The following is a 12,322-nucleotide window of genomic DNA, read 5'->3' as shown; positions in this document are numbered from 1 at the left end:
CTATAGACCAGGGTGGCCCCAACATCAGAAATCTGCCTGCCTCTGCCTCCTGAATGTTGGGCTTAAAGGCGTGGCTCTAAGAATATTTTCGGGGGAGAAGGGTTCATTGTTTCTTGAGTTATCCATTGACTATTATATGAATGAAAAAAATTTAATTTTTTTTAAATCATTTTGAAAAGAAATCCTTATCAAAGTCTATGTATATGATATTAAATTTTATACCTTAAGGAAACATTTATCTTACAAGTCCAATGAATATTGTTTATATAAACAAGTAACATTTTAAAGTTTTAAGAAACATTTTATGGACCCAACGTTGTTTTTTTTTTTCCAGTAGCTTTTAAGAAATTGAGAATATTCACATTTGTAAAGCAGTATATGTTTTCAGATCTTTTTATGTATCACCAAAACACTTAAATTTACATATAAATACACAGGCATTTTAATGAGACATGCCAAAAATAAATTAAAATAATTATTTTTAGAATGCAAGACAAACTAATGAGAAAAATTGAAGTGACCGCAAGTTTTATTGAATAGCTCTTCTTTGGAAACTCCATACCTCCCCAAATACATATGAAAACAATTATCAGAGGCTCACGTAATAGAGTTACATGAAATTCAGGTATACCCAGGGGAAAAAAAATAAACAGTTGACATTTTAATGTCCTTGTGATTTAGCAAGGTTCTGTAGCAGCAAAGATCAAAAGTTGATGTTTGTCATGTAGATTTAAGGCCATGTCTTCTGCTGTTGTTAAGAGTAACTAGCGATAGAGTGCCTTTACTTATAATAAAAATGACCTTCTCAATGTCTTAATTTATACCAAATTATATTTCCCACGCCTAAGCACAAGGGTTAAAAGGAAGAAAGATTCCAAAGAAGAAAAGGGACATGCCCAAATGTGGGCATGGACTTGCCAAGGGAAAGTGCTCTTTACAAATTTTAATATAGTAAGGAATCTCTTTTCTCTCTGACTTTATTTTAAATCAGGCCATAATAATCTTTCCTTCTTAAAGGCATTTTGCTCTGTTGGGAGATAAAGAACAGAGGCAAGCTCAGAGAAAGGGGGGAAACAGCACAGGGCTGTCCTCAGAACTTATCTTTAGTTCAAGTATAACATCTAAAAATTGTTACTTGATTTTGTTTTGTTTTAAAAATGATGTGTATGGGTGTGTGGCCTGCATGTCTGTGCACCATGTGCATGCAGCGCCTACAGAGGCCAGAAGAGAGAGCCAGGTACTCAGGGACCGAGGTAAAACCTTGTGTGTTTTGTAGGTTCCAAGAGCTGAACCCAGGTTCTATAGATGAACAGCCCGTGCTCTTAACTGCCGAGCCGTCACCTTTTAGGTTAGATGTAGTTTTTATGCTCCTGTTAATTTTTATAAATTAATGATTGTATTTGTGCTTTTTAGATGTGTTTAAATTCCAATTAAACTGGGATGCCCTATATATATATATATATATTTGCCTAGGATTAACATAGTAAAATGGATTGCAGATAGTAAGTCTTCCCCCAGAAAATATAAAACCCAAGTTACTTTACTTTTAGATTTTTCCATTTTTCTAGTATCTGCAATTCGAATTAACACACTTCCCAAATATAAAATCAGGTGTAGTACCAAAAGAAAAATCTGTTTTTCTCCAAATGCTCCTCTCTTCTCTGACCTAGTTAGAATCATCTTCAAGTTGGTGCAGCCTGTCATTGAATGTTGATTGAGTAACTGTCTCTATCTGAGTGGTCTGTGGGCATGTCTGTGAAGGATTGTCTTGGTTCCTAATTGATGCAGATGGGCACCTCACCATTCCTTGGCCAAATGGCTCTCCGCTGTGTAAAAATGATAGGTAACTAGGAGCTGTGAGCAGCCTTCCTCCATGGCCGTCTGCTTTGAGTCATGTCCTGACTTCCTTCGGTGGTGGACCATGAACTTGGAGGTGTAAGCTAAAACCCTTTTACTCCCCAAGTTGCTTTTGGTCAGAGTGTCTTATGACAGCCACAGAAGGAAAATCAAAACAATCCCTTCAATTAATACATCAAATGCTTTCAAATTGAGCAAACAAACACAAATGGATACCTTAAACCAGAGCCTTCAAAAGCAATCCTGACCCAATAGATTCATAAGCAATCGTTATAAACAGATGGGCCCTCAGCCAAACCTAGGAAAGCCAGACTTCCCAGAAAGAAACACTCCAAATTCACCTTCGTAGGTAACCTTGGACACAAAGGGCCTGTGTTGTTGTATTGGTCACTGTCTCCGATTGGGGTGATTTCCTCCTGTGAAAACATCGTTTTGGGGGCTCCAAGTTGAGTACCTTAACTGCTGACACAAAATCAGCTCTCACCTAAAAGGGAATAGGAGATCATGTTAGAGCCAGATATAAGTGATCATTGGCCAGAAACAGATTCAGTTTACCTCAAATCCATGTTCCAATATTGTAATAACCGCATAAGGTTGTATAGTAACAGAATAAAGAAATCAAGACTGTTTTTAAACACATTGGTGGAAACACAAGGTAGTCGGGTTCCAGAAAAGTGGGGAAATCTTACCTATAGCTCTGTCCTGGATAGTTTTATGTCAGCTTGACACAAGCTAACATCATCCGAGAGGAGGCAGCCTCAATTGAGAAAATATGTTATCAGATGGGGTTGTAGGCAGGCAATCCTGTAGGGCATTGTCTTAATTATGACTGAAGTGGGGGGCCCAGCCCATTTTGAGTTGTGACACCCCTTGGCTGGTGGTCCTAGATTCTATAAGAAAGTAGGCTGTGCAAGCAAATAGGTAGCACACCTCCATGGCCTCTGCATCAGCTCCTTACTCGAGATTTCCTGTCCTGCTTGAGTTCATATCCTGACTTCCCTTCAGTGATGATCTATGATATGGAAGTATAAACCACATAGGCCCTTTCTCCCTTACCTCTGCAAGTTGCTTTTGGTCACGGTTTTTCTTCACAGCTGTAGTATCCCTAACTAGCAAGGTCTACGGTGCATACTTAGCTTTTTAGTTGTTGGAAGCTAGTGTTCTGTCTCTGCATTCCAAAGGATTTACCTAACAGGCAGAAAGATGTCAGGTCACGTACAGAGGCAGGTGACAGATGGGAGCCAGAGCGTAAAGCCCAGATCAGTTGACTCTGGACTTGCAGCATTCCAGCATCTCTATCATTGAAGTTCTGGTCAGCTTTGCAAAGGTTCCGTGGAAGCTGTTCTTTCTAGGAATGTTGGTTCACAGCAAAATTTCTTATTAAAATCTGTATTGAATATGGCAAAACAAAGGTATTAATTAAGATCAAGACATTGAATTGTTTTTCAATTAACGTATTTTGTTTTATGTTTAAAATACATTTGTGTATTTATCGGGTACATGTATGCACATACACATGTGGAATTCACAGGACAACTTGCTATTGATTCTCTCCTCTGGGATGCAACTCCGGTCATCAAGCATGGTGACAAATGTCTTCATCTCTAAGCTATCTCACCAGCCCTAAAATACATTCTTATGCTTCGGATAGCTGGAAAAGCTGTAACTGTTGAGATTTAAAAGATTTTTATTGTGACTGTTATTTCTCTCACACACGTATTCTCTGTGTCTACCCCTCTCTCTGTTTCTCTGTCTCTCTCCCCATGCCTCCCTCCCTGCCTCCCCTTGTGTTTGTGTGATATATATGCAAAGACCAGAAGACACTAGATCACTAGATCCCCTGGAACTAGAATTATAGAAGGTTTTTTATTTGAGGGAATGCTGGGAATATAATTCAGGTTCTCTGGAAATAGAGCAAGCATTCTTAACCACTGAACCACCTTTCTATTCCATCAAAAATATTTCTAAAAGCATTTTTTTTTTTTTTTGCTTTTACAGAGATCATTTTGGGAAAGTCATGCACATTCCGTTAATACTGTGTATTATGATTTCACACAGGAGAAATATTATGCACACTTTACAAAGTATCTTGCTTGGCTCCTTAAAAATTGTCACATTAGATGACAATAAAAAGTTCCTTTCTTAAAAATACTCAGAATCATTGATATGTTCAGGAAAATTTCTTTTCTTTTTTTAATTACTAAAAATAAGTGAATAATTGCAATACTGTGTACAGGACATTCAAATCCTAAATTTAATAGATTTATGAAATTAATTTTCTTTTTAAAGGTTAAACACAAACTTCTCTGTAATTTAATGGTCTTATAGAGACATTATTGATATGTTGTGTTGTATTTCAAACAACCAAAAACGTATTTTTAAAATGTTTTATTAGTGACAAATGCCTTGGTAAGTTCCTGAATGTTTGAGACTTATTAGTTTACAATAAGAAATATAATTTCTGGTCTGGAGAGATGACTCAGCAGTTAAGACCACATGCAGCCCTTGCAGAGGGTCCAGGTTTGATTCGCAGCAACCACATAGTGGCTCCCAACTGTCTGTAGCTCCAGTCATAAGGCATCTGACACTGTCTGTAGCTCCATTCCCAAGGCATCTGACACTTTCTTCCAACCTCCATGGACACTAGGCATGTACATGGTACACAGACATACACACAGGGAAAACACCCATACACATAAAATAAAATATATAAATTAAAATAAGCCTTTTCTTCTTTAAATCGGAAAAAGAAAAAGGGAAAGAAATATTTCTGCTTCTTTAAGAATGTCTTTCGAAGTCACTTTGGCTCATTAAGCTTCCTTTGAACGTAACTCTGTAAAAGGCAGTCATATCAAATATCAGCAGGTGTGACAAGATCGGGGTGAGCTCAACTCCCATACATGTTTATTGCCCATCCCAGGGCTCCTTTCTGCTCAGGAGAGCTCTGCAGTATCTACTTCAGTCTGGGGCTTGGAGAGATGGCCTAGTGGTTGAGATCACATGATGCTCAATCATGAGGTAACTGATTCAGATCCCTGTACCCACATGACAAGCTGAGTATCCAATAAATGCCTGTAGCTTCAGTTTCAAGGGACCTGGGGCCCTCTTCTGGCTTCTGTGTGTACATACAACCTGACAAGCATTCATACACATACATAGACATGTAAACACATACAATATAAAATAAAAGTCTTTAAAATTCTTCATTTGTTCTTTTCCCTTGGTTTTACTTTAAAATGCCAAGTAAATTTGTTGTGAATCTGTTGTTCACAATAATACAACATTTAATGCATTTTGTTTTAAGGAAGCCATATTATATTCACCAATCCAATAGTATTTAAGAGAACATTAATTTTTAAATATTAACAAGCATGCAAATCTATATTAGGCTAAGTACTTAGGAGGATGTAAGCCTTTTTCTTTGTTTTTTAGACAGATATACTCAGACTGCCCTTTAAATATGAAGTATCTGTGAGTTTAGAATAGCAATTTAAAGACCTGCAGTAATCTGCAGGGTAAGTGTAGCTTGGAAGAAATTAGAAAATAGCCAGTATTCTACTTAAATACATATACATAAGTATTTAAGTACATATGTATAATTAAATATGTATACATAGGTATACTTAAGTAATACATATGTATGTGTATGTATTAATACATATACATATATACACACATATATACATATACACATATATAAGCTATGGTAATCCTAGTGGATATGAGATTATATATCGTGATTTTTATTTGCATTTTTCTAATAATTAAAGATGTTGATCATCCCTTCATATATTTATTGGATACGTGATTATCTTCTTTGGATAAATGTGTGTGTGTCTCTGTGTGTGTGTGTGTGTGTGTCTGCATATAACACTAATTTGAACTGTTTTAAAGATTTTATTACAAATGTAAAATTTAGTGCTCGATCTATGGTACTCATGCCATGTAGAGTCACTTTTTTATTGGTGAGTGTGGTAGCTCAGGCCTGTAAGCCCAGCATTCTAGAGGCTGAAACAGGAATTTGAGTCTGAACCCACGAGTTTGAGGCTAACGAGCAATATATAGCAAGACTTTGTACCTCATATAAAGAATGGGGGTGGGGTGGGGTCTTAAATTATTTTATTTGCTTTCTTAACTGTTCTGCTAATTTCATGAGCATAAGAAAATGATTAAGATGCTGAAGTTAGACTTCCTGGATTCTCGGCTCACTTTGTGGTTCAGCAGTAGCATGACCTTGACATTGGGGCAAAGACCTTTATTTAGGTTTAGAAAACAATGGGAGATAAAGACTCTCCTTAAGCTCTCCTTAGAAGGATTAAATGAGATAATGTGTATAGTGCTTCTAGCATTGCCTGGCATAGTAAAGTATTCAGTGCTGGTCTGTTATTAAATTCAATATTTTACACTCAATATTTAAAATTTACCATTGTCCAATTCTGAAATATCTTTGAACATCATGTGAGCTGTGATTTTAAGCTGCTGAACTTTATAATGTTTCTTACTAAGTTTTTATAATATGTCTTCCTAAGTTTACTTTCTCGGGTGAAAAAGGCATTAATGATATTTAAAGTCGATGCAATTAATATGTATGTAAATTCATTCTCAGTATGCAGAAGCAGTTAGTGAATTCCATGGCTACAAAACAAGGGTTAGGATTAGGGTTTGATGGATACACTGGGACAATAAATCACTAAAGACTGGACTCACCTGAAGGATAGCTGTCTCTAGTCTTCAGATTGGGTGGAAAGCCATTTGAAATCAGTGATTTTGGTAGCTAAGAGAGTATTCAGTTAACTTGTGTTTCTAACTTGCAGTCAAATTGTTAATTTAGCTTTGTGCTAATGAAACAGAAGAGTCTTCTTCCAGGGTGGGTAGGGGTGTGTGTGTGTGTGTGTGTGTGTATGTGTGTCTGTGGGTAGGTGTGTGTGTGTCTGTGTTTGTGTCTGTGGGTAGGTGTGTGTGTGTGTGTGTGTGTCTGTGTGTGTGTGTGTGATATACAATATCTATATATCCTTCTCTCTATATATGTATATTTATAGTATACACACATCCTTCTGCCCTGTTGAGTGATTTGAAATTCAAGTGGCCATTGAAACAATCCAGATAGTTGTGTGTGATTATCAAGCTACCTTCAACTTATGACTCCTACTTTCAAGAAGACCAGCTGAGGCAAAATAGTTCTGTCATCCTCTATGCAGTCCTCCTAGAGAAGGGATCACTCCAAATAGTAAATCGTTACCCTCTTAGTGTAAGTCATCTCTTTTAAAAACAAAGTGAAAACCAATACTGTCTTTTTTACTTCATAGTTTTCTCTGCATTTCTTATAGTAAATCCTAATTTCTGAGGCAAAGATTATTCTGCCCATAATGTTAATAGGAAACACAGCTGCTTGTCTTCTAAGCTTCCTCTCATGTTGGGGCATAGCTACTGTTGATGCTGGCTCTCAACTGTAGAGAAGTAAATACTGCCAATTATGGTGAGCCGTAGTTGTTCTTAGTGCTTGAGCATACCATAGGTTGACTGTCTTCCAGTGGTTCCTAAAGTCTGCTTTTGCATCTGATTTAAGGCCACGGAGAGCGAGGCCGGTGACATGGACCTGAGTGGACTGCCAGAGACGGCAGTTGACTCTGAGGATGACGATGATGAGGAAGACATCGAGAGAGCATCAGACCCTCTGATGAGCAGGGACATCGTGAGGGACTGCCTGGAGAAGGACCCGATAGACAGGACTGACGATGACATTGGTAAGTGCCCAAGGCTGCACCCTTTAAACAGGCAGAAAGACTGAGAGGCAAGCACGGATGTAATTCAGCCCGAGTCTGGAAGGTTTGTAAAGCCCGGCGTCTCAGGATCCCCAACCCTGAAGAGTGGCTGCAGAACCCTTCCAGCTCCGTGTGAAACGATTTGTTGGGTCTCACTCAGCTAGTATCTACAAATAAAACTGAAAGTGAAACTTCTTATAAAAACCCATTCACATAACATTTATCTTAGCTTAATTTCTGACCCCTTCTCTTTAAGTTAAAAGTAGTCTTAACACAGTATTACTTTCAGTAATTGTCTTACAAGCCTTATTCCATGAGTAAACATTAGCTTAATGTTAGTTGACAAAATGGAAACTGTAACAGTCCTGTAAGTGGTTGGCTTATGCTTATGTGTGAGGAAGAAAATAGCAAAGCTGAGGTAGTTAGCCTGTGAGCTGTGGAGGTGAGATTTTCTTCTTTCTGTCTAGTCTATAATTTTTTTTTCTATTAAGATGATGATGATGATGATGACGATGATGCAGTGGGATTTGTTTATTTGCTTGTTTTATTTTAGGCAGGTTTTCTTAAATGCCCCTCACTGGCATCAAACCTATTATCCTTCTGCTTCAGCCTCATAAGTGAAGGGGCTATAAGTAACGTATTGGTTGGATTTTTATTTTTTTCTTATTTACTTGACACAATCTGGATGTATTTGGGAGGAGGCAATTGTAACTGAGAAGATTCATCTGTAAGGTCAGCCTGTAGGCAAGTGTGTATGTGTGTGGGGGGGGGGCACTTTCTTCGTTGGATGATTAATGTCAGAGGGCCACCCCGACTGCAGACAGTGCCCCTCTGGGTGGTGGTCATAGGATGTATAAGAAAGCAGGCTAACTTGATGTCAGAATATGTGCCTAGTCTTTCTGTAGCTAGTTATACTGTATTTGGTTGATGCTCTTTTCAGAGGGGAGATGAAGGAGGGGGCAGTTTGGAGGAAAGGGAAGCTAGTGGGAGAGATGAGGTGGGGGAATTGCTATCAGGATGTAATCTGTGAGAGAATAGATGAAAGGAAAGAAGAAAAGCAAGCCAGTAAGCAGCCCTCCTCCATGGCGTCTCTTCAGTCAGGCCTCCGGGTGCCTGCCCTGACTTCTTTCAGTGGTGAAGCATGACCTGGGAGTTGTAAGGTGAAGTTAAAACCCCTAACTAAGGCAGAAGTGGGCACCAGGATTGAGGTATTTCTATGACAGACCTGAGCATGTTGAGGGGAGAGCTGTGGAAAGAGTTTGGACCACTGGACTAGAAAGTCATGGAGCTTCATGAGATATTGTGTGTGGTGGTAACCCTTTGCAGGTGTTCCTGAACTACTGTATAGGAAAGTGGACTGAGCAAGCCATGGGAGCAAGCCAGCAAGACGTGTTACTCCACACAGGGGTGTTCCTGCCTCCAGCCAGAGAAACCGGTTTGTGCTGGTTGAGGCCTGAAGTGCCCCTCAAAATTAAAACCATTAGGGGAGTTATGTCTCCCTTCTAATAGGAGCAAGACTTGTTTCCTTAATAGTAGCTTTGCGTTTGAATACACATCCAACTCTGACCTTTTTTTGTGTAAGATTCTAGGTGATCACCAGGGTCATTTCCCACCCAGTTCTAGGGTCTGTAAGTACCTCTGCCAATCACAGGCGACTTGTGTGTTATGCCCTTTCACTAACTCTTGAAGCCAGTACATGTTTGAAGGAGAATTCAGTGAGAAGGATCCTGGTGAATCTATGAGTTTAGGTTTCCTAACACGTGAAACATGAAATGTGTTTATCTGCTGGGTCTCCGAGGTCCCACCCGTTGCTGAAAGGAAGTGGTTCTATTTAGAGGCAACCTCCACAGAAGGAGGCAGAAGGTTGCGCCAGGGGAATGGTGGTCATGCAGTTTGGCTTCCTCGGGTCAGACATATCATCTGTTTCCAATTGCTACTATTCTTGTTCTAGGCCAACATTACAAACAAATCTATCTACTATCATTTTTAGTAAAAGTCTATATGTTCAACATACCATCTTATTTTAGAGTGCTTTCCATGGGCATTTTAAAAGCTTAAATACTGCTTTATAAATGCATTGATCTGAAGGCCTCCTTTTTGTAAACTGACTGGTACACCTTCTCTTTTTAATGTGTTAATTTTAGAATGGTTGTAAGAATTTAAAATTAAAGTATGTATAGTATGTCTATTGTTCCTAGAAACGTAGGACTGACTTAGTATCTGGAAAATCTTTCTGAGATTCCTGGAAAGCAAGCGCCCTTCATAGTCCTACAAATAAACGCAACGCTGGCTGGCTGGCTTCTAATGGGAGCATCTCTGCGATGGCTAACCTTTATTTGATAACATTACTCAGCAGCGAAGTGACAGAGCTGATGTGGGTGCTCGCATGCACAAATGAGCATTTAAGTTAAAGTTGATGAAATTGCTGATATTTTTTAAGAACTGCAAAAGAAAACAACTCCTCCTTGGATTCCCAACAATCACTGGATGTGTGTCCTTGTCTCAGTTATTTTGAAGAAAATGAATTTATCATAGTTGGTTTTGCTCCACAAACCATGCCTTTTAGATAGGAGGTATTTAGTGGTTGTGGCTTTTGTGATGTGGGTGCTGAGAATTGAGCTCAGGCCCTTTGCAAGAGCAGTGCATGCTTTTTAACTCCTAACGCCCTCTCCAGTCCCTGAATATGGTATTTCAACTGAATCTGGGAATGGTTTACATTTAGTATTAGACCCTTTATCTCTCTTTAACCTTTGTTCTTACATATGATGTAGACATTTCCTATCCAGTTCTATTTTTTAATGCTAGTGTCTGTTCACAAACATTATTTGAGTAGAAATCTTATCAAGAAACAAATGAACATGGATAGTTTAAAGTCATTCTCGAAGCACTGGTGATACTGCCTAGTAGTGGAGTACTTGCCCAGTGCATGCAAGGCCTTAACAAGAAAGGCATAATCCATTTAAAATAATATTTATTAGTAAAACATTTTATAGTCTTTCATTTCTAGTCATACATGGAGTAATACTTGATTTCCACTATTGTCTAAGCATATATTTAAACCCGGGATGTTTCTGAAAAATTTTATTGTCTCCTATTTTTCTTATAGTTATTGAACTTTGCAGTAAACCTTGAGAAGATTGTCATATCAGACAGAATCAGTGGGTACCACCTACCACTGATTACCAGAGCCACCCATGTATTGAAGCCTAGGGTTTGAGATACAGAGCTAGTCAGTCTTGGCATTACCTACCCAAGATAGAGAAGCCCTTCAGTCTGTCTTCCTGGAATATTTCTTTCTTCTTTTTTTCTTCTTCTTCTTTTTCTTTTTTATTAGATATTTTCTTCATTCACATTTCAAATGCTATCCCAAAAGTCCCCTATACCCTCCCCTCCCTCCCCAACCCACCCACTCCCGCTTTCTGGTCCTGGCATTCCCCTGTACTGGGGAATATGATCTTTGTAAGACCCCTCTCCCATTGATGGCCCATTAGGCCATCCTCTGCCACATGTGCAGCTAGAGACACAGCTCTGGGGGGATTTTTGTGCTTCCTCTTTAAGGACTTCTACCTGTTTAGCTGTGTTCTCCTGTATTTCTTTGAGTTGTTAATGTCCTTCTTAAAAATCCTCTATCCACATCATGAGATATGATTTTATATACAAATCTTGCTTTTCAGGTATGTTGGGGTATCCAGGACTGACTGAGGTGGGAGTGCTGGGTTCTGATGATGCTGAGTGGTCTTGGTTTCTGTTAGTAAGATTCTTACGTTTGCCTTTCGCCATCTGGTAATCTCTGGAGTTAGTTGTTATAGTTGTCTCTGGGTGGAGCTTGTTTGTTCCTCCTGTGATTCTGTTAGCCTCTGTCAGCAGTCCTGGGAGTCCAGCTCTCTCCTGAGTCTCAGTGGTCAGAGCACTCTCTGCAGGCAAGCTCTCCTCTTGCAGGGAAGGCACACAGAGGTCTGGAGCTCAGCTCAGTATTTCTTTCTGAAGATGTGTTTTCAGTACAAATTACGGTTTTACCTTTCAGAACAACTACTGGAATTTATGCACCAGCTGCCAGCCTTTGCCAATATGACGATGTCAGTAAGACGGGAGCTCTGTGCCGTGATGGTGTTTGCAGTGGTGGAAAGAGCTGGAACCATTGTGTTAAACGACGGAGAAGAGGTCAGCAGGGGTTTCTACCACCTAGAAAGCTCGAGGATCAGTGACACCCAGACAAAACCTTGTTCCTGTCTTTAACTCTTACGAACTTAGCAGGGACGAGTTTGAGTAGATGGAAACTGGTGTCCACTCAAACATTCCCTTACTCATCCAAGATCCATTCTTCTATTTTTCATGTGCCACCATGGCATGCAGTGCCGCTGGAGATTTTGATTTTGCTTGATCTCGAGGCTCAAACTTGGAGCCGTTCACACGGTAGGCAGGCACTTCACCCTGAGGTACACAGCCATCCTGAGACTCTGTGATGTATTAGCTTTTTAGTTTCTGACCGTACATCATAAATTCACTGCCTCTCATAGAAACAAAATGATGTTTGTATGGAAGCCATGATGAACATTTTATCTTCTTTACATTCCCTTTGATATATAGATAAATTTTCTCATGTGTCATTTTAGAGAATATTGAATGTTTTTAAATGATTTTACTCTGTGCTGTGTCTAAAAATTGTGTGTGTGTGTGTGTGTGTGTGTGTGTGTGTGTGTGTG

The 12,322-nt window shown here is 39.2% G+C and overlaps 1 protein-coding gene across 9 annotated transcripts in view; it reads left to right on the top strand.

Moving 5' to 3' along the window:
* Window positions 1–12,322, top strand: part of Rapgef2 (Rap guanine nucleotide exchange factor 2) — a 227,064-nt gene that overhangs the window by 177,806 nt on the left and 36,936 nt on the right. For all 9 annotated transcript variants that reach the window (XM_029474997.1, XM_021157687.2, XM_029475003.1 and 6 more), the window contains 2 exons: window positions 7,424–7,601; window positions 11,644–11,780. In XM_029474997.1, coding sequence (XP_029330857.1) covers window positions 7,424–7,601; window positions 11,644–11,780 — 315 coding nt within the window. The remainder of the gene's footprint in view (window positions 1–7,423; window positions 7,602–11,643; window positions 11,781–12,322) is intronic.

Source organism: Mus caroli, chromosome 3 (genome assembly GCF_900094665.2).
Source record: "Mus caroli chromosome 3, CAROLI_EIJ_v1.1, whole genome shotgun sequence".
Lineage (NCBI taxonomy): Eukaryota > Metazoa > Chordata > Mammalia > Rodentia > Muridae > Mus > Mus caroli.
This window is presented reverse-complemented; position numbering and strand designations above follow the sequence as displayed.